This window comes from Ranitomeya variabilis, chromosome 4 (assembly GCF_051348905.1).
Source record: "Ranitomeya variabilis isolate aRanVar5 chromosome 4, aRanVar5.hap1, whole genome shotgun sequence".
Taxonomy (NCBI): domain Eukaryota; kingdom Metazoa; phylum Chordata; class Amphibia; order Anura; family Dendrobatidae; genus Ranitomeya; species Ranitomeya variabilis.
The window spans coordinates 765,342,030-765,369,188 of NC_135235.1; the positions used below are offsets into that span (position 1 = coordinate 765,342,030).

A 27,159-nucleotide genomic window follows, 5' to 3' on the forward strand; every position below is an offset into this window, starting at 1 on the left:
GTGAGAGATGGCACACACAGGAGTGGCACACAAGCCCTGACTGAGGCCAATATTTTTCTCCCACTGATTGATGGAGTTTTTTTTTTTTAAGGTAGATTTTCGAACCCAAATCAAGGAAAAAAATAAATAGGCTTTCTATGGCCCACAATTTGAGAGAGAGAGGTGGCACACCCAGGAGTCAAGACTGGCACACAAGCTGAAAGGGCAATATTAATCTCCCACTGTTTTTTTTTTTATTTTTATTTTTTTTAGGGAGACTTTAGAAACCAAATAATAAAATTAAAAAAAAAAAGGCTTTCTATGGCCCACTGAATGAGAGATGGCACACACAGGAGTGGCACACAAGCCCTGACTGAGGCCAATATTTTTCTCCCACTGATTGATGTAGTGTGTTTTTTTCAGGTAGATTTTCGAACCCAAATCAAGGAAAAAATAAATAGGCTTTCTATGGCCCACAATTTGAGAGAGAGAGGTGGCACACCCAGGAGTCAAGACTGGCACACAAGCTGAAAGGGCAATATTAATCTCCCACTGTTTTTTTATTTTTTTTATTTTTTTTCAGGGAGACTTTAGAAACCAAATAATAATAATAAAAAAAAAAGGCTTTCTATGGCCCACTGAGTGAGAGATGGCACACACAGGAGTCAGGAGTGGCACACAAGCCCTGACTGAGGCCAATATTTTTCTCCCACTGATTGATGTAGTGATTTTTTTAAAGGTAGATTTTAGAACCCAAATCAAGCAAAAAATAAATAGGCTTTCTATGGCCCACTGAGTGAGAGATGGCACACACAGGAGTGGCACACAAGCCCTGACTGAGGCCAATATTTTTCTCCCACTGATTGATGGAGTTTTTTTTTTTTAAGGTAGATTTTCGAACCCAAATCAAGGAAAAAAATAAATAGGCTTTCTATGGCCCACAATTTGAGAGAGAGAGGTGGCACACCCAGGAGTCAAGACTGGCACACAAGCTGAAAGGGCAATATTAATCTCCCACTGTTTTTTTTTTTATTTTTATTTTTTTTAGGGAGACTTTAGAAACCAAATAATAAAATTAAAAAAAAAAAGGCTTTCTATGGCCCACTGAATGAGAGATGGCACACACAGGAGTGGCACACAAGCCCTGACTGAGGCCAATATTTTTCTCCCACTGATTGATGTAGTGTGTTTTTTTCAGGTAGATTTTCGAACCCAAATCAAGGAAAAAATAAATAGGCTTTCTATGGCCCACAATTTGAGAGAGAGAGGTGGCACACCCAGGAGTCAAGACTGGCACACAAGCTGAAAGGGCAATATTAATCTCCCACTGTTTTTTTATTTTTTTTATTTTTTTTCAGGGAGACTTTAGAAACCAAATAATAATAATAAAAAAAAAAGGCTTTCTATGGCCCACTGAGTGAGAGATGGCACACACAGGAGTCAGGAGTGGCACACAAGCCCTGACTGAGGCCAATATTTTTCTCCCACTGATTGATGTAGTGATTTTTTTAAAGGTAGATTTTAGAACCCAAATCAAGCAAAAAATAAATAGGCTTTCTATGGCCCACTGAGTGAGAGATGGCACACACAGGAGTGGCACACAAGCCCTGACTGAGGCCAATATTTTTCTCCCACTGATTGATGTAGTGTTTTTTTTTAAGGTAGATTTTCGAACCCAAATCAAGGAAAAAAATAAATAGGCTTTCTATGGCCCACAATTTGAGAGAGAGAGGTGGCACACCCAGGAGTCAAGACTGGCACACAAGCTGAAAGGGCAATATTAATCTCCCACTGTTTTTTTTTTTTATTTTTTTTTTTTTTCAGGGAGACTTTAGAAACCAAATAATAAAATAAAATAAAAAAAAGGCTTTCTATGGCCCACTGAATGAGAGATGGCACACACAGGAGTGGCACACAAGCCCTGACTGAGGCCAATATTTTTCTCCCACTGATTGATGTAGTGTTTTTTTGTTAAGGTAGATTTTAAAACCCAAATCAAGGAAAAAAATAAATAGGCTTTCTATGGCCCACTCAGTGAGAGATGGCACACACAGGGATGGTACTCCAGCAGAAATGCCAATCTTAATCTCCCACAAAAAAAACAAAAAAAAAACAGGGACTGTCCTACAATTACTTTCTCCCTGCAGTAATCTCAGCCAGGTATGGCAGGCAGCAATAGGAGTGGACTGATGCACAAATTAAATAAAAAGTGTGGACAAACAAAAAAGATAGCTGTGCAGAAAGGAAGGAACAAGAGGATATGTGCTTTGAAAAAAGCAGTTGGTTTCCACAGTGGCGTACACACAGCAATACAGCTATCACGGAGCCTTCTAGGGCAGCCCAATGAGCTACAGCGCTGAGGAAAAAAAAAAAAATTAGCTTCCACTGTCCCTGCACACCGAAGGTGGTGTTGGACAGTGGAAATCGCTACAGCACAAGCGGTTTGGTGGTTAGTGGACCCTGCCTAACGCTCTCCCTGCTTCTGACGAAGCGGCAGCAACCTGTCCCTAAGCTCAGATCAGCAGCAGTAAGATGGCGGTCGGCGGGAACGCCCCTTTATAGCCCCTGTGACGCCGCAGACAGCAAGCCAATCACTGCAATGCCCTTCTCTAAGATGGTGGGGACCAGGATCTATGTCATCACGCTGCCCACACTCTGCGTTCACCTTCATTGGCTGAGAAATGGCGCTTTTCGCGTCATTGAAACGCGACTTTGGCGCGAAAGTCGCGTACCGCATGGCCGACAAGCACAGGGGTCGGATCGGGTTTCATGAGACGCCGACTTAGCCAAAAGTCGGCGACTTTTGAAAATGATCGACCCGTTTCGCTCAACCCTAGTACGGGCTCTGTTCACAAGAGCCAACAATCTGAGGAAACAGCACAATGCTGAACACAGTGTGTCCTGCTTCACTAGAGACTTATACAGGGGAGTAATGAGGCCTCAGTGTACAGGAAAAGGGCGGGAACCAGGACTGAGGAGAATGTATCACTGTATATAAAAGAGCCGGGCCGCCCATCACTACCACGTGACCCCTGACTCCTCCCCCTGTGACCTCATCACAGGTCCTGTGCGCACAGAGCAGCCATATCTGTGGAGTGCGGCTCTGCAGGTGCAGGTATGTGGAGATTCCCCAGTACTGAGCGCAGCCGGGGACATTAACCCCTTCTGCACGGAGGAGACTCTTTATAAGAACCATAACGTTGTTGTTTCCTGTAATAGATACATACGAGCCAACTATGGAGGACAGGAAGTGAGGAGCGGAGTGTTCTCCTAGTACAGGGCCCCTTTCTTGGCCCCACACAGTGTAATGCCCCCATTATGCCCTGTAAGCAGGTTCTGCCCCACACCCAGCTGCCTCGGGCACTTTACCAGGAGCTGGTACCTCAGATTCTTCCCCGCACCCCTTTCCTTTGTTGGCGCCAAATCTGTTCTGCCTTTGGGGCTCCGGCCTTTATAATATCAGTAACTGCGCCATCAAGGTCTCCTGACCAGGTGCACCCTCTAGACTCTTCCCTCCGGAAACCCTCCCTCTTCCCATTGGTGTCACATGGTCCCGTCTGGACGGCAGATAGCAGTCTGTACAAATGCAGCACAGCCCTGAGGAGGCTTTTTTATGTCTCTTCTTATTACACCCCTTATGTAATATATATGATGGCGCTCACACAGTATAATGTTTCCACAGTACTGGCATCTCTCGTAAATAAGGTATTTTCACACTACCGCCACACACAGTATAATGATCTCATAGTACCGTCATACCCCCACACAGTATAATGTTCTCATAGTACCGCCATACCCCCCCACACAGTATAATGTTCTCATAGTACCGCCATACCCCCACACAGTATAATATTCTCATAGTACCGCCATACCCCCACACACAGTATAATGTTCTCATAGTACCGCCATACCCCCACACAGTATAATGTTCTCATAGTACCGCCATACCCCCACACAGTATAATATTCTCATAGTACCGCCATACCCCCACACAGTATAATGTTCTCATAGTACCGCCATACCCCCACACAGTATAATGTTCTCATAGTACCGCCATACCCCCACACACAGTATAATGTTCTCATAGTACCGCCATACCCCCACACAGTATAATGTTCTCATAGTATCGCCATACCCCCACACAGTATAATGTTCTCATAGTACCGCCATACCCCCACACAGTATAATATTCTCATAGTACCGCCATACCCCCACACACAGTATAATGTTCTCATAGTACCGCCATACCCCCACACAGTATAATGTTCTCATAGTACCGCCATACCCCCACACACAGTATAATGTTCTCATAGTACCGCCATACCCCCACACAGTATAATGTTCTCATAGTACCGCCATACCCCCACACACAGTATAATGTTCTCATAGTACCGCCATACCCCCACACACAGTATAATGTTCTCATAGTACCGCCATACCCCCACACAGTATAATGTTCTCATAGTACCGCCATACCCCCACACAGTATAATGTTCTCATAGTACCGCCATACCCCCACACAGTATAATGTTCTCATAGTACCGCCATACCCCCACACAGTATAATATTCTCATAGTACCGCCATACCCCCCCCACACAGTATAATGTTCCTACAGTACCGCCATACCCCCACACACAGTATAATGTTCTCATAGTACCGCTATACCCCCCACACAGTATAATGTTCTCATAGTACCGCCATACCCCCACACACAGTATAATGTTCTCACAGTACCGCTATACCCCCACACAGTATAATGTTCTCATAGTACCGCCATACCCCCACACACAGTATAATGCTCTCACAGTACCGCTATACCCCCATACAGTATAATGTTCTCACAGTAGCGCTATATCCCCCCACACACAGTATAATGTTCCTATAGTACCTCTATACCCCCCACACACACACATAGAAACACAAGAACAAAAGCTAACTTAAAGTCCAAATTACAGAAAGTATAAATTTATTTTTTATTGGTATACCAGGTTAAAACTAATATAGAATCAAAAAATTACATAAAATGATAAATACAATGCACAGCTGTAAGCTACAAGGAAAAGGGGGCGCCCTACACAAGAATATGTAAAACTATATGGTGTCCCGATTCTAACGTATCGGGTATTCTAGAATATGTAGGTAGTATATAGCACAGGCTACCTACTATATTGCACAGTGACATAGTATATAACACAACTGACGTAGTGTATAGCATAGCTACGTAGTATATAACATAGCCACGTAGTGTATTGCACAGACACGTAGTATATAGCAGAGCCACTTAGTATATAGCAGAGCCACGTAGTATATTGGACAGTCACGTTGTATATTGCACAGTCACGTTGTATATTGCCCAGCTACATAGTACAGGGTGGAGCGCGGTAATTTGCTGATTTGGGAATGAAATAAAAAAATTATGATCATTAGAAAAATTTATTTTATATTTTAATTATACTGAACAGTAATGGAATTTTTAAATTACATGGTTTTAAATAGTGTATCTGGCAAATGTCGACCTTCGCTATCCACACACTGCTGCATACGTTTTCTGAAGTTTTCATGAACTCTAACAAGCATGTCCACTGGTATTCTGCCAATTTCAGCTTCAATATTGTTCCTTAGGTCTTCCAAGGTGTTGGGACGGTTGATATACACCTTAGACTTCAGGTAACCCCAAAGGAAAAAATCGCATGGGGCTAAATCTGGTGAGCGTGCTGGCCAGTTCACATCTCCCCTCAAAGAGATAAGCCGTCCAGGAAACATTTGCCTCAAACAATTCATGGTAACCCTCGCTGTGTGTGCAGTGGCACCATCCTGTTGGAACCATGTATCCTCTAGTTCCATTGCCTCAAGAGCCGGCTGAAAATAATCCTGTATCATAGACAAGTACCGTTCGGAGTTCACAGTTATGGCACGACCGTTATCCTGAAAAAAGTAAAGACCAATGATGCCTACTCGTGATATGGCGCACCACACAGTGACGCGGTCCGAATGCAGAGGTCTCTCGTGAACTTCTCTGGGGTTTGTTTCACTCCAGTAACGCATATTTTGTTTACACACCCACTGAAGTGAAAATGTGTCTCACCAGAAAAAAACACAATTGCGTCACGGGGTATCGTTGCTAACATGTCTTCACAAGAGGTCCGCCGTGTCAAATAGTCCCGTGCTGACAATTGTTGGACCACGCACATTTTATACGGGTGAAAATTCAGTTCATCATGAAGAATCCGGTGGAGAGAACGTCTTGAAATGCCAAGAGCAAATGATTGCTTCCGAGCAGAGCGTTTCGGAGATTGCAGTACTGCTGCTCTAACTCTCTCGATGTTTTGTGGTGTTGTAATCCTTCTCTCAGGTCCCCTTCGTACACATGACACATTCCCTGCTGTTCTGAATGCATTCACCCAATTTACAATTGATTGCCGTCCAGGAACATGTCCGCGTGGAGGAACAGCGAATTGTAAACGAAAAGCACGCTGCACTGCAATGATTGAGTGGGCATTTGAAAAATACGCTTCAACACAAAATGACCTCTCCTCACGTGTCCACTGCATGATGGCAACTGAAAGGCGGAGGAATACAAATCTCCCATCAGCCACTGTAAGCCACACCCACTCTCCCCTCTCTTCGACCGACAGTGCCGCCACAGCATGCAGTGCAAAAAAGCAAATTACCGCGCTCCACCCTGTATATAGCACAGAGATGTAGTATATAACAGAGCCCACGCAGTATCTAACACAGCCCACATGGTATATAGCAATGTGAGCACTATATGCGTGGTTAGAAAAGACTTAAAATAAAAAATAAACATATACTTACCTTCCGAAGGCCCCGTGAAGTCCTGGCGCCGGTGTGCGGTGCACGCGGCAGCTTCCGGTCCCAGGGTTGGTATGATCGCAGGACCTGTGATGACGTCGCGGTCACATGACCGTGACGTCATGGCAGGTCCTTCTCGCATAGCATCCTTGGCACCGGAACCTGCTGCTTGCACTGCCGAGGACAGCGTGCGACGTCAGATGGTGAGAATAACCTTTTTTTATTACTATTATTTGTAGCATTAGATCTTTTTACTATTGATGCTGCATACGTAGCATCAATAGTAAAAAGTTGGTCACACAGGGTTAATAGCTGCATTAACGGAGTGCGTTACACCGCGGACCGTTAACGCTGGCATTAACCCTGTGTGAGCGCTCAGCGCTGACTGCAGGGCAGTAAAGCAGCGGCCATTTTGCTGTCAGACTATGGCTGTTGCTGATTGGTCGTGGCAATAGTCATGGGCGTTTTGCCACGACCAATCAGCGACTTGGATTTTCATGACAGACAGAGGCCGCGACCAATGAATATCTGTGACAGACAGGAGGACAGACGTACGTGACCCTTAGACAATTATATAGTAGATAGATGAGGAAATATCTCAGGGTGCAGCTAGGCAAAAATATCAAAAATGTGACACAGCAAAAAAATATGTAGTGCACAATTACAAAACCAAAGTGTTACTGTATATATAGTGCGTATGATAAACATACATAACATTTTTTTGCATATAAAATAGTAAAGTGCAAGAGAGTGCAAAGATTCACAATTGTGTGTCAACGTGTCCACTGTAAACACAATACTCTGAATAAAATAATAATAAAGTGCAAATGCGAAAGTTACACCAGCAGCTGTCAGTGTATTGAGTGACCAGGATTGAACATCAGGGATCAGTAAATGAAATACCATACGAAGGCAGCGTGCCGAAACGCGCGTTGGGGAGGGCGCCCATCCAGGAGACCAGGAACAGATCTTACTACTTTGTAAGTTACCTGATATTACCACTATTGTATTTCACTTACTGATCCCTGATGATCAATCCTTATCACTCGATGGATACACTGACAGCTGCTGGTGTAACTTTCACATTTACACTTATTATTTTATTCAGAGTATTGTGTTTACAGTGGACACGTTGACACACAATTGTGAATCTTTGCACTCTCTTGCACTTTACTATTTTATATGCAAAAAAAAGTATGTATGTTTATCATGCTCACTATATATAACACTTTGATTTTGTAATTGTGCACTTATATATATTTTGTTATTGTGCACTACATATTTTTTGTTGTGACACATTTTTTTTTATATTTTTGCCTAGTTGCACCCTGAGATATTTCCCCATATTTCCCCATTCTTGTGTAGTGCGCCCCCTTTTTTTTGTATTATACTGAAATGCATTGTATTTATCATTTTATGTAATTTTTTGATTCTACATTATTTTTAACCTGGTATACCAATAAAAAATAAATGTATACTTTCTGTACTTTGGACTTTTAGTCAGCTTTTGTTCTTGTTTTTCTATGGTGTTTTTTTCCTGATAGTCCAATTTTTATCAAGGTCCATTTTCACAGTAGTACAAACTTAAGGTGGTGTTTTATTATTTTTATAATCTGATTCACTATACTTATATAGAAAACCTACCTCCCCTGGTTTTTTGTACTCTGTGTTTCGGTCCCCTTTTCTCGTGATTTGCCCCCCACACACAGTATAATGTTCCTACATTACCTCCATACCTCCACACACAGTATTATGTTCTCATAGTACCTCCATACCCCCACACACAGGATAAAGTTCCCACATTACCTCCATACCCCCACACACAGTATAATGTTCTCATAGTACCTCCATACCCCCACACACAGTATAATGTTCTCACAGTACTGCTATACCCCCCCACACAGTATAAAGTTCCCACATTACCTCCATCCCACCACACAGTATAATGTTCCTACAGTACCTCCATCCCACCACACACAGTATAATGTTCCTACAGTACCTCCATCCCACCACACACAGTATAATCTTCTCATAGTACCGCCATACCCCCACACTTTATAATGTTCTCATAGTACCAACATACTCCCACACACAGTATAATCTTCTCATAGTACCGCCATACCCCCACACACAGTATAATGTTCTCACAGTACTGCTATACCCCCCCACACAGTATAAAGTTCCCACATTACCTCCATCCCACCACACACAGTATAATGTTCCTACAGTACCTCCATCCCACCACACACAGTATAATGTTCCTACAGTACCTCCATCCCACCACACACAGTATAATCTTCTCATAGTACCACCATACCCCCACACACAGTATAATCTTCTCATAGTACCACCATACCCCCACACACAGTATAATCTTCTCACAGTACCTCCATCCCACCACACACAGTATAATCTTCTCATAGTACCGCCATACCCCCACACAGTATAATGTTCTCACAGTACCGCCATACCCCCACACACAGTATAATGTTCCTACAGTACCATCATCCCACCACACACAGTATTTTGTTCCTACAATAGTGGCTTCCCACAGACACAGCATAATGTTTCCACAGGACTGGCATCCCCCTCAGACACACTTTAATGTTCCCACAGTACTGCCATCCCCCCACTTTTTAATGTTCCCACAGTACTGCCATCACCCCACTTTTTAATGTTCCCACAGTACTGCCATCACCCCACTTTTTAATGTTCCCACAGTACTGCCCCCCACATGTACAATATGGTACCATCCACCTCACTGACTACCTCCGACCACCGACAGTTAATTAATAAATACTCACTTAGCCTCATTCTTGGTGCAAATACTAATGAACCCAGGATCTATGAGATATTTACCATACAATAGTTGGATAGGCAGGAGTGTCTCATCCATAAAGGTAGCCCACTCGGTTGCTATGATGCCTATGAATTGACAAGGCTCGGTGGGGTGCGGTATTGGTCACCCTCTCCTTCCCATCATCACAATTTCAGCGATATCCACTAAAGGTCAAGTGGGAAGAGAGAAGCTAAGTGCCAGAATTGGAGCATCTTAGAGATGTGCCTTTTCTTGGTGGCTGAGAGCTGATTTTTTTAGCCTAGGGCCACCGTATCCATGGCCCCTTCCTAGGCTATCTGTTATGATCCTTAGTGGTTGAGGATCACAAATTACTCCAGCTAAGTAACAAACATAGGACAAGCTCTAGGGAGGTGGCAAACTGGACTGACCGCAAATCTGAACCTATCCAAACACACTAGAAGTAGCCAGTGAACGTGCCTAAAAATCCTAGACGTCTCGAGCCAGCCTGAGGAACTAACTACCCCTAGAGAGAAAAAAAGACCTCTCTTGCCTCCAGAGAAATAATCCCCAAAGATATAGAATCCCCCAACAAATAATAACGGTGAGGTAAGAGGAAGGCACATACACAGGGGTGAAAGCAGATTCAGCAAATGAGGCCCACTAATACTAGATAGCAGAAAATAGAAAAGGGAATCTATGCGGTCAGTAAAAAACCCTTACAAAATATCCACTCAAGAACCCCCACACCAACTAACGGTGTGGGGGGAGAAACTCAGTCCCCTAGAGCAACCAGCAAGCGAGGAAATCACATTTTAGCAAGCTGGACAAGAAACATAATGAATGCTGATAATCAAAAAATGAACAAACAAAAACTTAGCTTGTCTTGGAGAGACTGGGAGCAAGGTAGTCACAAGGAATCTGAAGAGCACTGAATACATTGATAGCAGGCAAGGAACTGAGTATCCAGGTGAGCTAAATAGGAAACCAACCAGGATAACGAACCAGCTGATGAGCCACCTGCAGAAAGACAGCACTACACAGTATCGCTTGTGACCACTAGAGGGAGCCCAAAAATAGAGTTCACAACAGCTATCAATATGAACCTGCAACTGTCTGCATAACTTTTGCTGGTTATCATAGGGGGACCCTACGTCACTTTTTTGGGGGGTCCCCCATTTTAATAGCCACTAAAGGCTAAGTATACAGTTGTGAGCTGATATTTCTAGCCTGGAAAGCTCCATGGGTATTACCCCCTTCCTAGGCTATAAACAAACTTCTCTGTGTGAATCAGAGCTGAGATCTAACGGGATAGAAGATTACAGTGCGGGGAAGACGGGAAACCTTCATATAGACGGCCGGTGGTGATGGCGTCAGTGACCGACTCTGGCCAATATGTCTCTAGAGCCGTAGTAGAAGATGAAGATGTCGTCCTCATCATGAAGTACGGTAGTTATTTCTCATGTCGCGTGTAATGAATATCTCCTGCATTATTGCTAACGCCGATTCCAGGGTCGGTAAATGAGACGAGAATTAGCGTTATGGAAGATGAGTCTATGAGCAACGTATTCAGCTGCCGACTCCGAGGAGGAAACTGCTTGTTGTCTGTGGCCTAAATATATAGGATTTATTAGTAGATGTAAAGAAGGAAACTAAATACTGTAAAATAATAAATCTCCTCATATGTTTCCCTTATTATCTCCAGTAATTGTATTATTACAGGATTCTTATGATGTTACATCGGCTCATGTTCTCATTCAAGTCTCTACAATATCGGATCCTCCCAGTGAAGATCTTCTACAAAAGAGAATTGTCCTGATTTACCCATCACAGATGGATATGGACAGAGACAAGATGGCGGAGAGGATATTACACCTCACCCTAGAGATCCTCTTCCGGCTTACTGGAGAGGTGAGAGATTCTGATGACGTCACATTACATCATTCTTATCTATGGGAATAACAGATGGACAGAACTGGAGAGGTGAGGACTCTGGAAATGTCTGTAGTGAGATTTATTAATGTGTCTCTCCATTATAAGGATTACACAGTGGTGAAGAAGACCTCTAGTGATCGCTGTCAGGACCTTGTGTCTGAGGGATGGGGAAGACCCCTGAGCCCAATCACGGGGCCTCCACCTCACCTCCTGATCCATGAGGACATCAATGACCAGAAGATCCTAGAACTCATCTACAAGATGATTGAGCTGCTGACTGGCGAGGTGACACTGCTGGGAATGCTGGGACATTATACAGTAACACTATGAAGGGATCGGGGGATGACGGTATCATTGTATGTGTCAGGTTCCTATAAGGTGTCAGGATGTCGCTGTCTATTTCTCCATGGAGGAGTGGGAGTATTTAGAAGGACACAGAGATCTGTACAAGAACGTCATAATGGAGGTTCCCCAGCCCCTCACATCTCCAGGTAATAGACAGGACTAAATACACACGGCCTATAATTATCTGTATGTAAAGAATGAATTCACTCCCTGTATGTGTTTCCTCCAGATCTATCCAGTAAGAGGACAACACCAGAGAGATGTCCCCGTCCTCTTCTTCCACAGGACTGTAACCAAGAAGATCCCAATGTTCCTCAGGATCATCAGGTAGATGGAGAGAAGGTGTCAGGAGTAGGGTTGAGCGACTTTTATTTTTTAAAGATCGAGTCGGGTTTTGTGAAACCCGACTTTGTCCAGTCGAGTCGAGTGCAGTCGGCCGACTATCGCTAAAAGTCGGGGATCGACCGAAACACGAAACCCAATGCAAGTCAATGGGGAAGCATAGTCGGCAGTGAGTGGAGGCCAGGAAAACACCTACAGTGCCCATTTTAATGCCAAAAACATCCATTCTTGTTTCTGAAGCTTGTCAATCTTAATTAACTTTATAATAATAGTTGTTCAATGGAACTTGGGGGTCATTTGGCAAAAGTTGTAGGGCTGGTTCAAGGTTTTAGTGGGCCCAGGAATCGTGGACTACGTCACGGCGGTGGAGCAGAGAGAGGTATGTATTTCAACGTTGCAGGTGCTGTGATCCTAAGCAAGCAGGGGGGCACACTCGTTCGCATTGGCACTGGCACAGGGCCCCTCAAAGTACAGCGGTGTGTTTGCACGGCGGGGGCGCCTCCCACCAGCAGCGACACTTTTGCGTACTCTGAGGGGCCCTGTGCCAGTGACGTCGCCAACGAGTATGCCCCCCCCACCTGATGAAGGAACCTGCACTTTCATCTGCACCTTCCTCTTTGTCCCTGTGTAAGGTGGTATAACATGCGGGAAGGGGAACCTTACTTTCAGCAGGGTCAGATTCTGGCTGTGTAGAGTGCAAGGGGAATGTAGTGGTCTAGGTCAATGTACCAGCACACTCATCTAGCAGTGGCTGGGCAATGGGCAGGATGAGGAGGAAACAGATATAGGGCCAAAGAATAAAGTAGGCTAAATGCAGTTCAAAATTGGTAACCGGACTAAACAGGCGGCATTGCTTTGTTCAGTGGAGTAGCAAACCCAGGAGCAGCAGACACTGTTTTAAGGGCCCAAACACACTAATAGGCCAAATGCAGTTTAATATCTGATACTTTAGGCCAAAAGCCTAAAGACTGAAGCTCAGCTTTATTCAGTTGAGGGCAAACACCAGGGAGGGGCAGACACCGTTAGTAGGCCCTAACCACCAATTTTTAAAAACACAGCACTTAATGAGAGCCAGAAGGTTGAAGCTCAGCTTTATTCAGTTGAGGAAAAACACCAGGCAGGGGCAGACACCGTTAGTAGGCCGTAACCAAAGTTGAAGGCCAAATGCAGTTTAATATCTGATACTATAGGCCGAAAGCCAGAAGGTGGAAGCTCAGCTTTATTCAGTTGAGGGCAAACACCAGGGAGGGGCAGACACCGTTAGTAGGCCCTAACCACCAATTTTTAAAAACACAGCACTTAATGAGAGCCAGAAGGTTGAAGCTCAGCTTTATTCAGTTGAGGAAAAACACCAGGCAGGGGCAGACACCGTTAGTAGGCCGTAACCAAAGTTGAAGGCCAAATGCAGTTTAATATCTGATACTATAGGCCGAAAGCCAGAAGGTGGAAGCTCAGCTTTATTCAGTTGAGGGCAAACGCCAGGGAGGGGCAGACACCGTTAGTAGGCCCTAACCACCAATTTTTAAAAACACAGCACATAATGAGAGCCAGAAGGTTGAAGCTCAGCTTTATTCAGTTGAGGAAAAACACCAGGCAGGGGCAGACACCGTTAGTAGGCCGTAACCAAAGTTGAAGGCCAAATGCAGTTTAATATCTGATACTATAGGCCGAAAGCCAGAAGGTGGAAGCTCAGCTTTATTCAGTTGAGGGCAAACACCAGGGAGGGGCAGACACCGTTAGTAGGCCGTAACCAAAGTTGAAGGCCAAATGCAGTTTAATTTCTGATACTATAGGCCGAAAGCCAGAAGGTGGAAGCTCCGATTTAGACAGTGGAGGACAATTTGAATTAGGGACTGCAGACAGACTTAGTAGGCTGTCCCCTGTGGACCATGCATCCACCACATTAACCAATTGCGCCGTAATGGACACGTAATCTTCCGTGGCCATGCCTACAGGTCCATGCGTCTGTTGTCAGGTGCACCTTTGTACTCACAGATTGCCAGAGTGCATGGACAATGCGGTCTTTTACATGCTGGTGGAGGGTTGGGATGGCTTTTCTCGCAAAAGAAGTGTCGACTGGTTAGCTTGTAGCGTGGTACAGAGTAGTCCATCATGGCCTTATTAATAGTAAATAAAATATATAACTAGGCTCTATGAACTTTTAAATAGGTTCCAGGGGTACACGGGCAGCATTGGTGTGGTCAGTGGAGGAGTATTGCAAGTAGGGACCGCAGACAGGCTATCAAAGGCCTAAAATAACAAACAATAGACTCATGGCAGTTTTAAATCGGTTACATGGATACACAGGCAGGCACTCCAGGCAGCATTGTGGTCAGTGGAGGAGTATTGCAAGTAGGGGCCGCAGACAGGCTAACAAAGGCCTAAAATAACAAACAATAGGCAGTCATGGCAGTTTTAAATCGGTTACATGGATACACAGGCAGGCAGCATTGTGGTCAGTGGAGGAGTATTGCAAGTAGGGGCCGCATACAGGCTAACAAAGGCCTAAAATAACAAACAATAGGCAGTCATGGCAGTTTTAAATCGGTTACATGGATACACAGGCAGGCACTCCAGGCAGCATTGTGGTCAGTGGAGGAGTATTGCAAGTAGGGGCCGCAGACAGGCTAACAAAGGCCTAAAATAACAAACAATAGGCAGTCATGGCAGTTTTAAATCGGTTACATGGATACACAGGCAGGCAGCATTGTGGTCAGTGGAGGAGTATTGCAAGTAGGGGCCGCAGACAGGCTCACAAAGGCCTAAAATAACAAACAATAGGCAGTCATGGCAGTTTTAAATCGGTTACATGGATACACAGGCAGGCAGCATTGTGGTCAGTGGAGGAGTATTGCAAGAAGTGTCTGACACAGTTAGTACTCCCAAAAAATAAATAGATGTTAATGTCTCGCAAAACCACTATAAATAAAAAAGGGTGGCATGCTTAGGTACAGGGGTGGGCTCATCTGCAGAGTTTATGACAAAGTAATTTGGCAGTAAATTAGTATTTACTGGTGTCAATATAGGACACTGACCCAGACTACTTTAACTAGCATCATAGATGCAAACAAATTGGTATTGTTTGTCAGTGCCAGGCATTGAATGATGTCAGCGCATAGACTAAACATTGGTGGAGCTGTGCGAGATAATTTTGCACGTGGTAGAGTACAGTTTGAGCTGGGGGGGGGAACTCTCTTGTGGCCGGCGGTACCGCCCCAGGGCCCCTCATGTTACAACGGTGTGTCTGACGTTGGGTGCGCACCACCACCGCCAGAGACACTACATTGTACTATGAGGGACCCAGTGGCAGTGCCGTCGACCAAAAGCGAGCACACCCACCTCTTCTGACAAACAGCACTGTAACGGGTGCTTGCGCCAAGTGTCGAGAGTGAGACAACGGCCCTGTGGGGGGAGTTTTCCCATTGGGGGATGTGTAAACATGTCGTATGCTGGACAAACAGCTGCTGCAAATTAAGAGATTTGAACACTCAGTAAGACCAGTCCAGAAGCAAGACCTTTTTATAGGAAAGCTAGGTGTCAGCCGGGAAAGGTGGGGCAAAATAATTTGAAATCCAGGAGTGGTTCATTTTAATGAAGGTGAGATCATCCACATTTTGGGTAGCCAGACGAGTCCTTTTTTCGGTTAATATTGAACCAGCAGCACTGAATACTCTTTCAGATAGCACACTAGCTGCTGGGCAAGCAAGCTCCTGCAACGCATATTCTGCCAATTCAGGCCAGGTGTCTAATTTGGATGCCCAGTAATCAAATGGGAATGACGGTTGAGGGAGAACATCAATAAGGGCTGAAAAATAGGACAAATGTTGTCTCCTGTCACTTTGAATAGATGCTGCAGTACCTGTCCTGTCTGCGGTCATTGCGAAATCACTCCACAACCTGGTCAGAAAACCCCTCTATCCAACGCCACTTCTGATCTGTACACCTCTGCCCTGTAGCCCCCTGCAGCTCGTGTGAGAACCATCACCGGCGTTGTGTGCTGGGAATGCCTGAATCAAACGGTCTACGAGAGTAGCTTGTTTGGTTGCTAATATTTGTTCGAGGTTCTCATGTGGCATAATATTTTGCAATTTGCCTTTATAGCGAGGGTCAAGAATGCAGGCCAACCAGTAATCGTCATCGCTCATCATTTTAATAATGCGTGTGTCCCTTTTGAGGATACGAAAGGCATAATCCGCCATGTGGGCCAAAGTTCCAGTTGGCAAATCTGCGGTTGTGCTGGTTTGAGGGGCAGTTACAGGCAAATCTACGTCACTTGTCTCCCTTACAAAAACAGAACCCGGCCTTGCAACGCCACTAATTTCTGTTGGCCCAGGAGAAGCTTCCTCATTAAAAAAGTACTCATCCCCATCATCCTCCTCGTCCTCCTCCTCCTCTTCTCCTACTACCGCGTCCTCTACATGGCCCTGACCAGACAATGGCTGACTGTCATCAAGGCTTTCCTCTTCCTCGGCTGCAGACGCCTGCCTGCTCCTTTATGTGCGTCAAACTTTGCATCAGCAGACGCATTAGGGGGATGCTCATGCTTATTATGGCGTTGTCTGCACTAACCAGCCGTGTGCATTCCTCAAAACACTGAAGGACTTGACACAGGTCTTGTAGCTTCGACCACTGCACACCTGACAACACCATGTCTGCCATCCAACTGCCTGCCCGTGTATCCTCCCACAAATACATAACAGCACGCCTCTGTTCGCACACTCTCTGAAGCATGTGCAGTGTGGAGTTCCACCTTGTTGCAACGTCGATGATTAGGCGATGCTGAGGAAGGTTCAAAGAACGCTGATAGTTCTGCATACGGCTGGAGTGTACAGGCGAACGGCGGATATGCGAGCAAAGTCTGCGCACTTTGAGGAGCAGGTCGGGTAACCCCGGATAACTTTTCAGGAAGCACTGCACCACAGGTTTAAGGTGTGAGCCATGCAAGGAATGTGTTTCAGTTGGGAAAGGGCTATGGCAGCCATGAAATTCCTTCCGTTATCACTTACTACCTTGCCTGCCTCAAGATGTACAGTGCCCTGCCATGACTGAGTTTCTTTCTGCAAGAACTCGGACAGAACTTCCGCGGTGTGTCTGTTGTCACCCAAACACTTCATTGCCAATACAGCCTGCTGACGCTTGCCACTAGCTGTCCCATAATGGCACACCTGGTGTGCAACAGTGGCAGCTGCGGATGGAGTGGATGTGCGACTGCGGTCTGTGGACGAGCTCTCGCTTCTGCAGGAGAAGGAGGAGGAAGAGGAGGAGGGGGGCGAACGCCTACAGCCAATTCTTTCCTTGACCGTGGGCTAGGCAGAACTGTCCCAATATTGCTGTCCCCTGTGGACCCTGCATCTACCACATTCACCCAGTGTGCCGTGATGGACACGTAACGTCCCTGGCCATGCCTACTGGTCCATGCATCTGTTGTCAGGTGCACCTTTGTAGTCAGACTGCCTGAGTGCATGGACGATGCGGTCTTTAACATGCTGTTGGAGGGCTGGGATGGCTTTTCTAGAAAAGAAGTGCCGACTGGGTAGCTCGTAGCGTGGTACAGCGTAGTCCATCAGCGCTTTGAAAGCTTCGCTTTCAACTAACCGGTAGGGCATCATCTCTAATGAGATTAGTCTAGCAATGTGGGCGTTCAAACCCTGTGTACGCGGATGCGAGGATGAGTACTTCCTTTTCCTAACAAGAGTCTCATGTAGGGTGAGCTGGACTGGAGAGCTGGAGATCGTGGAACTAGCGGTGGTGCCGGTGGACATGGGTGAGTGAGAGAGGGTTGGAGATGGTATTCTTGCCGGTGCCCTACATGCAGTGTTTCCTACTACTAACCTGGTGATTCCCTGACTGCTTTGGCCTGGCGACGAAAGCTGCACAGATACTGCAGGTGGCACGGGAAATGGTGGGCTTACAGGGAGGGAAGGGATGTAGCGTTGCTGACTAGCTTCATTGGCCGAGGGTGCTGCAACCTTTAGGGACGTTTGGTAGTTAGTCCAGGCTTGCAAATGCATGGTGGATAAATGTCTATGCATGCAACTTGTATTTAGACTTTTAAGATTCTGACCTCTGCTTAAGGTAGTTGAACATTTTTGACAGATGACTTTGCGCTGATCATTTGGATGTTGTTTAAAAAAATGCCAGACTGCACTCTTTCTACTATCGGATACCTTTTCAGGCATTGCAGACTGAGCTTCTTTAACCCGGATGGCCACGCTGTCCTGCAACTGGTTTTGTTTTTGCCACGCGTTTTTGGCCAGATACGGGCCCGGTAGATGGAACCTGTTGTGATGTTGATGCCTGATGCGGCTCCTCCTCCTCCGCTTCAGAACTACTGCCGCCTGTACCCTGTTCCCCCAATGGCTGCCAATCGGGGTCCACAACTGGGTCATCTATGACCTCCTCTTCTATGTCGTGTGCAATTTCGTCTGTGTCACCGTGTAAGCCGGTGGTATAGCATTCGTGACGGGGCACCATAGTCTCCGCTGGGTTTGATTCTGACTCCGTACACTGCGAGGGCAATGTTCTGGTCTGAGTCAAAGGAACAGCATAGTAATCTGGCTGTGGCTGTGCATCTGTGCACTCCATGTCCGATTCAACTTCTAATGGGCATGGCCTGTTAACTGTTTCACTGTCTAACCCAGGAACGGTATGTGTAAAGAGCTCCATGGAGTAACCTGTTGTGTCGACTGACGCATCCTTAACTGTTGTTTTTAGTGAAGGACACAAGGAAGCGACTTGTTCCTGACCGGGAGCATCCACTGACGATGCACTGCTCTGACATTTGGCACTTTCCGAGGAGGAGGCGAAAGAGTTTGAGGCAGAGTCAGCAATGAAAGCCAATACTTGTTCCTCCTGCTCCGGCTTCAAAAGTGGTTTTCCTACTCCCAGAAAAGAGAGCGTTCGAGGCCTTGTGTAGCCAGACAACGAACCTGGCTCAACAACTCGAGACTTAGGTGCTGTACTGCTTTTACCATGACCACCTGATGCTCCACCACCACTACCATCATTACCAGCTGACAATGACCGCCCACGGCCACGACCTCTTCCACTAGACTTCCTCATTGTTTGCAAAACGTAACCAAAGTAACGCTATTTGTTACTGTAAAACAACTTATAAGGTGAACTCAAACTTCTGTAGGATTTATATATACCTTTATAGGTGCCTGACACTGAAAGGAAAATCAGGCCCAATGTTACACACTAGGTTTTCTGTGCCCCAATAATTTGAGACAGATGGCACACACAGGACCAGCACTCAAGCAGAAATGCCAATCTTAATCTCCCACTATTTTTTTTTTTTTCTGGGAGAATTTACCCTAAAAAAAAAAAATGGCCCAGTATTACACAGTGGTTTTCGGTGGCACACAATGAGAGACAGATGCCACACACAGCAATGACACAGAGGCAGACTTGCCAATATTTATCTCCCACTAATTTTTTTCTTGGAAAAGGGAGAATGTACCCCCCCCCCAAAAAAAATGGCCAAGTATTACACAGTGTTTTCGGTGGCACACAATGAGAGACAGATGCCACACACAGCAATGGCACGGAGGCAGACTTGCCAATATTTATCTCCCACTAATTTTTTTTGGGGAAAAGGGAGAATGTACCCAAAAAAAAAAAAAATGGCCAAGTATTACACAGTGTTTTCGGTGGCACACACTGAGAGACAGATGCCACACACAGCAATGGCACGGAGGCAGAGTTGCCAATATTTATCTCCCACTAATTTTTTTTGGGGGAAAAGGGAGAATGTACCAAAAAAAAAAAAAAAAAAAATGGCCAAGTATTACACAGTGTTTTCGTTGGCACACAATGAGAGACAGATGCCACACACAGCAATGGCACGGAGGCAGACTTGCCAATATTTATCTCCCTGCAGTTATCTCAGAAAAGTATGGCAGGCAGCTATAAAAAGGACTGCTGCACACAAAAGTGTGGACAAACACACAAGATAGCTGTGCAGAAAGGAAGGAAAAACAGGATTTGTGCTTTGAAAAAAGCAGCTGGTTTGCACAGCGGCGTACACACAGGCACAGCAACGCAGCTATCAGGGTCAGGGAGCCTTCTAGTGCAGCCCAATGAGCTACAGCGCTGAGGGAAAAAAAATGTAGCTTCCACTGTCCCTGCAATCAAAAGGTGGTGTTGGACAGTGGAAATCGCTACAGCACAAGCGGTTTGTAGCTTTATGTACCCTGCCTATCACTATCCCTGCTTCCGAAGAAGCTGCAGCAACCTCTCCCTACGCTCAGATCAGCAGCAGTAAGATGGTGGTCGGCGGGAACGCCCCTTTATAGCTCCTGTGACGCCGCAGAAAGCAAGCCAATCACTGCAATGCCCTTCTCTAAGATGGTGGGGACTGAGATCTATGTCATCACGCTGCCCACACTCTGCGTCCACCTTCATTGGCTGAGAAATGGCGCTTTTAGCGTCATTGAAACGCGACTTTGGCGCGAAAGTCGCGTACCGCATGGCAGACCCCACACAGGGATCGGCTCGGTTTCATGAGACGCCGACTTTGCCAAAAGTCGGCGACTTATGAAAATGAACGATCCGTTTTGCTCAACCCTAGTCAGGAGATCTCCCCTATGATGTGTAGACGCCAGTGAAGGTCTTGTGCTCAGTCTTGCTTTATCCACCAGTATTATATGTTTTATACTTGTGTGATGAGAACGGTGGAGATGGCAGGATTAGAGCTGATCATAGATGTGACTTCTCCATCTGTCGGTGACATTTATAATATTTGTTTCAGGGTGAAGATCTGACCCATATTAATACTACAGAGACATATGTGAGGAGGGATGAGTGGTGTAAAGAGGAGATTCCCACATATGACTACCCAGGTGAGGAGTAACCACTAAATGCAGAGAAGTCACAGATTCTTCTCATCACTGGCTGTGACTGCTTTATCGGTGGTGTAGTTCTCCTCCACCCAAAACTGTTCAAATGACTTTGGGCATTGAAAACACTTTTATATGGAACTTACAACCTGGTAGATCCACCTACTCACTGGTATTAGGCCGGCGTCACACTAGCGAGTTTTACAGACGTATGAGCTGCAGAAAATACGTTCAGAAAATACGCATTGCCCATGGCCCAATAATTCTTCATGGGGCAGCTCCTATCTGCCGTATATTACTCATCCGTAATATACGGTGTGTTACGGGGGCGTACAAAATCGCAGCATGCTGCGTTTGTCAGCGTATTGCGCAAAAAATACGCCAATGAAAGTCTATGGGGGCGAGAAAATTACGGATTACACACGGACCATGTGTGTGACTTGCGAAACCATCTCATATCCCTTCTTTTATTACATATTCCTCTTTACTAATGTAAGAAGTGTCTGTGTCAAATTTGGGGGCTCTAGCTATTAAATTAAAGGGTTAAATCCCGGAAAAAATTGGCATGGGCTCCCACGCAATTTTCTCCGCCAGAGCGGTAAAGCCAGTGACTGAGGGCAGATATTAATAGCCTAGAGAGGGTCCATGGTTATTGGCCCCCCTGGCTAAAAACATCTGCCCCCAGCCACCCCAGAAAAGGCACATCTGGAAGATGCGCCTATTCTGGCACTTGGCCTCTCTCTTCCCACTCCCCTGTAGAGGTGGGATATGGGGTAATGAAGGGTTAATGTCACCTTGCTATTTTAAGTTGACATTAAGCCAGGTTAATAATGGAGAGGCGTCAATTATGACACCTATCCATTATTAATCCAATAGTACGAAATGGTTAATAAAACACATTATTAAAAAAAAGTATTTTAATGAAATAGACACATGGTGTTTTAATATTTTATTATACTCTTAATCCACCTGAAGACCCTTGTCACCTGAAATAAAGTTAAAAAAGCAAACAACAATATTCTATACCTTCCGTCGTTAGTCTTGTCCCAAGCTGTAAATCCATCTGAAGGGGTTAAGTCATTTTACACCTAGGAGCTCTGCTAATGCAGCTGTGCTCCTGCCTGTAAAACTTGGTGAATGAATGGAATGCAGGGGAATGTACTGTAGTTACCTCGAGTCGCGGTGCTGCGCCCTCTGCTGGATGAACTCATATGAACTCGAGCGTGGGAACTTTTCAGAATATTTTCCCACGCTCGAGTTCATATGAGTTCATCCAGCAGAGGACGCATCACCGCGTATTACGGCCGTAAAAAACGGACCGTATTTACTTACTCCTAGTGTGACGCCAGCCTTAGTGTGAGGGTGATCATGTCACGTCAGGCCACAGAGTCTCCGATTCAATGTCAGAGGGGCTGTTAGCTCCTGTAGTGAGGGATCAGCGACCTGTCATAAGCCAATACAGATGAATATGTAATCAGAGCACCACATAAAGTCCCGCCCACAGCCCCGCCCCAGAGCACCACACAAAGCCCCACACACAGCCCCGCCCCAGAGCCCGAGAATCTCATTAACTGAAAACTACAAATACAGATTAAACAACAACCACAAGACGGATTTCATCACCAGGTATCGGTGTAATCAGTATAACGGCACCGACCTGACACTGTCTGTAGTCACTGAGCACAATCCTGCTGACAGGTTCCCTTTAAGACATCTCCGCTCTGCACTATTATACACAGTTCTCTTTAAATCTATATATATAATTGTCTAAGGGTTTTCCTGTCTGTCTGTCTGTCCTGGAAATCCCACGTCTCTGATTGGTCGAGGCCGCAAGGCCTCGACCAATCAGTGACGGGCACAACATGGCGACGATGATGTCATAAAAATTGCCTTGACCAATCAGCGACGGGCACAGTATCGACGTAGATGTCATAATGGTTGCCATGGCGACGATGATGTCATGAAGGTTGCCTCAACCAATCAGCGATGGGCACAGTCTGCCGCGAATTCTGGAATCATCATTGTCCATATACTACGGGGACATGCATATTCTACAATACCTGATGCATTAGAATCGGGCCACAATCTAGTGTGTAATATTTCTTCTTGAAACTCATCTGACAGAAAATCTTGGAGCTTCCGATAGTTTAGATTGTGAAGTCACCGAGCCCCGTGCTCTAATTACCCCAGAGAGGTTTCACCACTAGCTCCTCATTTATTACTGATGGAGACTGTTCAGTTTGAGCATTTCAGTAGATGTTATTGTCTATAGTCAGTTTCTGATTACAGTAGTGTCCACAATACTCTGATTTAACCTCTTCCCGCAGCCAGTTTTGTGTTCTTAATCAGGCCCCATTTTTACAATCTGACGTGTGTCACTTTATGTGGGGATAACTTTGGAATTATTCACAAAGGATAATAGAAAACAAATGGATCTTACAAATTATTTTCCCACTTCTCACAATACCCTACATACGATTGTGCACTACTCTCTGGGCACACGGCAGTGTTCAGAAGGGAAGGAGCGCCATTTAGCTGTTTGAATGCAGATCTAGCTGGAATAGTTTGCAGACACAATGTATTGGGAGCACTGTTCATGGTCAACTGGCAGCTCCAAAGATCTCCACCATGAACATGCTTGGCACTATCTTCTCTGCTTTCCATATCCCAAGGATTGCCTTGCTCATCGCCCTTTAACACCATTACATGGATCTGGACTTACACTGGGACCCCTAGGCTTGGACCATGGTGTTACCTGCCATTCTGTGGTGTTAGATGGCAAGAAGAATAGTCAGGTAGCTGGGTCAGAACCGGAAGGACAGAATACAGGATCAGAAGACACAAGAGTAGTCAGTAAACGGGCCACGGTCACAACAGGAAACAAATACACAAGCCGCAAGCTGAGCACAGAGGACTGAACCAGAGGAGGACAATGCTGTTTCTGGCAGATTCCGGCCATGTGCTTTTTTCTTTAGTAGGGTGTGGTACTTTCCAGTTGGCTGAAGTAGGGAGCAGATTACACCAGCTGGACAGCAGGAACAGATCCCAGATGAGATTGGACGGTGCATATGCACAAGCCCTAATATGACTAAATGACAGAAAACCAGAAGAGTCGAAATCCCCATAAAGTGATTCCATTTTATAAATTAATTCCCTGAGGGTTATAATCTATACATATGTTATCCATATTGTTGGTACCCCTCGTTTAATGACAGAAAAACCCACAATTGTCACAGAAATAACTTGAATCTGACAAAAGTAATAATAAATAAAAAATCTATAAAAATGAACAAATGAAAGTCAGACATTGTTTTTCAACCATGCTTCCACAGAATTAAAAAAATAATAATAGAACTCATGAAACAGGCAACAGAAATGATGGTACCCCTGAAAATAAAGTGACAAAAGGGACTTTTTAAATTGCGGTGTGTGTCCACTAACTAGCATCACAGGTATCTACAATCTTGGAATCAGTGAGTGGCCTGTATATAGGGCTACAGATACTCACTGTGCTGTTTGGTGACATGTTGTGTATCACACTCAACATGGACCAGAGGAAGCGAAGGAAAGAGTTGTCTCAGGAGATCAGAAAGAAAATGATAGACAAATATGTTAAAGGTAAAAGTTATAAGACCATCTCCAAGCAGCTTGATGTTCCTGTGACTACAATTGCACATATTATTCAGAAATGTAAGATTCATGGGACTGTAGCCAACCTCCCTGGACGTGGCTGCAGATGGAAAACTGATGACAAACCAAAGAGACGGATAATACGAATGGTAACAAAAGAGCCAAGAAAAACTTCTAAACAGATTAAAGGTGAACTTCAAGCTTGAAGAACATCAGTGTCCGATCGCACCATCCATCTTTTTCTGAGCCAAAGTGGAATTCATGGGAGACGACCAAGGAGGACACCATTGTTGAAGAAAATCATAAAAAAGCCAGACTGGAATTTGCTAAACTACATGTTGACAAGCCACAAAACTTCTGAGAGAATGTCCTATGGACAGACGAGACAAAAATTGAGCTTTTTGGCAAGGCACATCAGCTCTATGTTCACAGATGGAAACATTAAGCATATCATGGAAAGAACGCTGTCCCTACTGTGAAACATGGCAGAGGCTCTGTTATGTTCTGGGGCTGCTTTGCTGCATCTAGCACAAGGTGTCCAGAATCTGTGCAGAGTACAATGAAATCACAAGACTATCAAGGGATTCTAGAGAAAAATGTGCTGCCCAGTGTCAGAAAGCTTGGTCTCAGGCGCAGGTCATAGTTCTTGCAACAGGATAATCACTAGTGATTAGTGAGTTTACTCGTTGCTCGAGTTTTCCAGAGCACGCTCGGGTGATCACCGAGTATTTCTAAGTGCACGGAGATTTAGTTTTCGTTGTCTCAGCTGCATAATTTACAGCTGATAGACAGATTGAATACATGTGGGAATTCCCTAGCAACCAGGCAACCCCCACATGTTCTCAGGCTGGCTAGCAGCCATAAATCATGCAGCTGTGTCAACAAAAACTAAATCTCCAAGCAGTTACAAATACTCGGAGACCACCCGAACGAGTACACTTGACCATCACCAGTAATGAACGAAAGCACACAGCTAAAAACACCCAAGAATGGCTAAGAGGGAAACATTGGACTATTCTGAAGTGGTTTCTATGAGCCCTGACCTAAATCCTATTGAGCATCTTTGGAAGGAGCTGAAACATGTCTGGAAAAGGCAACCTTCAGTCACGAGACAACTGGAGCAGCTTGCTCTTGAGCGGCCAAAATACCTGTCGAGAGGTGCAGAAGTCTCATTGACAGTTACAGGAATCGTTCGATTGCAGTGATTGCCTCAAAAGGTTGTGCAGCAAAATATTAACTCTTTCGCGCCAGAGCCTGTTTTTGCTTTCGTGACCTGGCCAATTTTTTCAATTCTGACCAGTGTCACTTTGAGGTCATAACTCTAACGCTTCAATGAATCCTGGTGATTCTGAGATTGTTTTCTTGTGACATATTGTGCTTTATGATAGTGGTAACGTTTCTCTGCTATAACTTGTGTTTATTTGTTAAAAAAATGGAAATTTGGCAAAAATTTCGCAATTTTCAAAATTTAAATTTTTATGCTCTTAAATCAGTCATATCACAAAATAGTTAATAAATAACATGTCCCACATCTCTACTTTACATCAGCACAATATTTTTATTTTAGGAAGTTATAAGGGTTAAAAGTTGACCAGCGATTTCTCATTGTTACAACAAAATGTACAAAACCATTTTTTTAGGGACCACCTAACATTTGAAGTGAGTTTGGGCGGTCAATATGACATAAATACCCAAAAGTTACACCATTCTAAAACCTGCACCCCTCTACGTGCGCAAACCACATTTAAGAAGTTTATTAGCCCTTCTGGTCCTTCACAGGAATGAATGGAATGTGGAAGGAAAAAATGAACATTTACTTTTCTTTCACAACCATTTTTCTTTAGGCCTAATTTTTTTTTTTTTTTTACTTTCGCAAGGTTAACAGGAGAAAATGGACTATACATTTTGTTGTGCAATTTCTCCTGAGCATGCCGATACCACACATGTGGAGAAATACTACTGTTTGGGCACACGGCAGAGCTCAGAAGTGAAGGAGCGCCATTTTGATTTTTTTGTATGTAAAATATGCTGGAATAATTAGTGGTTGTGATGTCACGTTTGCAGAGCCCCTGATGTGCCTAAACATTGGAAACCCCCACAAGTGACCCCATTTTGGAAACTAGACCCCCCCAAGGAACTTATCTAGATGTGGTGGGCACCTTGAACCCCCAAGTGCTTCACAGAAGTTAATTACGTAGAGCCGTGAAAATAGAAAATCATTTTTCTTTCCTCAAAAATTTTCAATTTTTGTTTTTCCAAAAGGTAACAGGAGAAATTGGACCCCAAAAGTTGTTGTGCAATTTGTCCTGAGTAAGCTGACATCCTATATGTGGGGTGTAGCATTTCGCATACTACGTGTCTTGGGGGAACACTCTCTTGGCTGCGGTAGTCAAGCACTCAGGCACGGTTTTCCACTTAAAGCAGTCTTTTGGTTTATTCTCTCCAAAAACCATAGAAAGATGTACAAACGATAAAGA

General features: G+C 44.9%; 1 protein-coding gene across 1 annotated transcript in view; it reads left to right on the top strand.

Annotated features, from left to right (window-relative positions):
* Nucleotides 1–3,077: 3,077 nt before the first annotated feature.
* LOC143766877 (uncharacterized) overlaps nucleotides 3,078–27,159 on the top strand; it is a 40,937-nt gene continuing 16,855 nt past the window's right edge. The window contains exons 1-6 of the mRNA XM_077254875.1: nucleotides 3,078–3,094; nucleotides 11,313–11,501; nucleotides 11,631–11,810; nucleotides 11,893–12,016; nucleotides 12,100–12,197; nucleotides 20,965–21,055. Coding sequence (XP_077110990.1) covers nucleotides 11,424–11,501; nucleotides 11,631–11,810; nucleotides 11,893–12,016; nucleotides 12,100–12,197; nucleotides 20,965–21,055 — 571 coding nt within the window. The 5' untranslated portion in view covers nucleotides 3,078–3,094; nucleotides 11,313–11,423. The remainder of the gene's footprint in view (nucleotides 3,095–11,312; nucleotides 11,502–11,630; nucleotides 11,811–11,892; nucleotides 12,017–12,099; nucleotides 12,198–20,964; nucleotides 21,056–27,159) is intronic.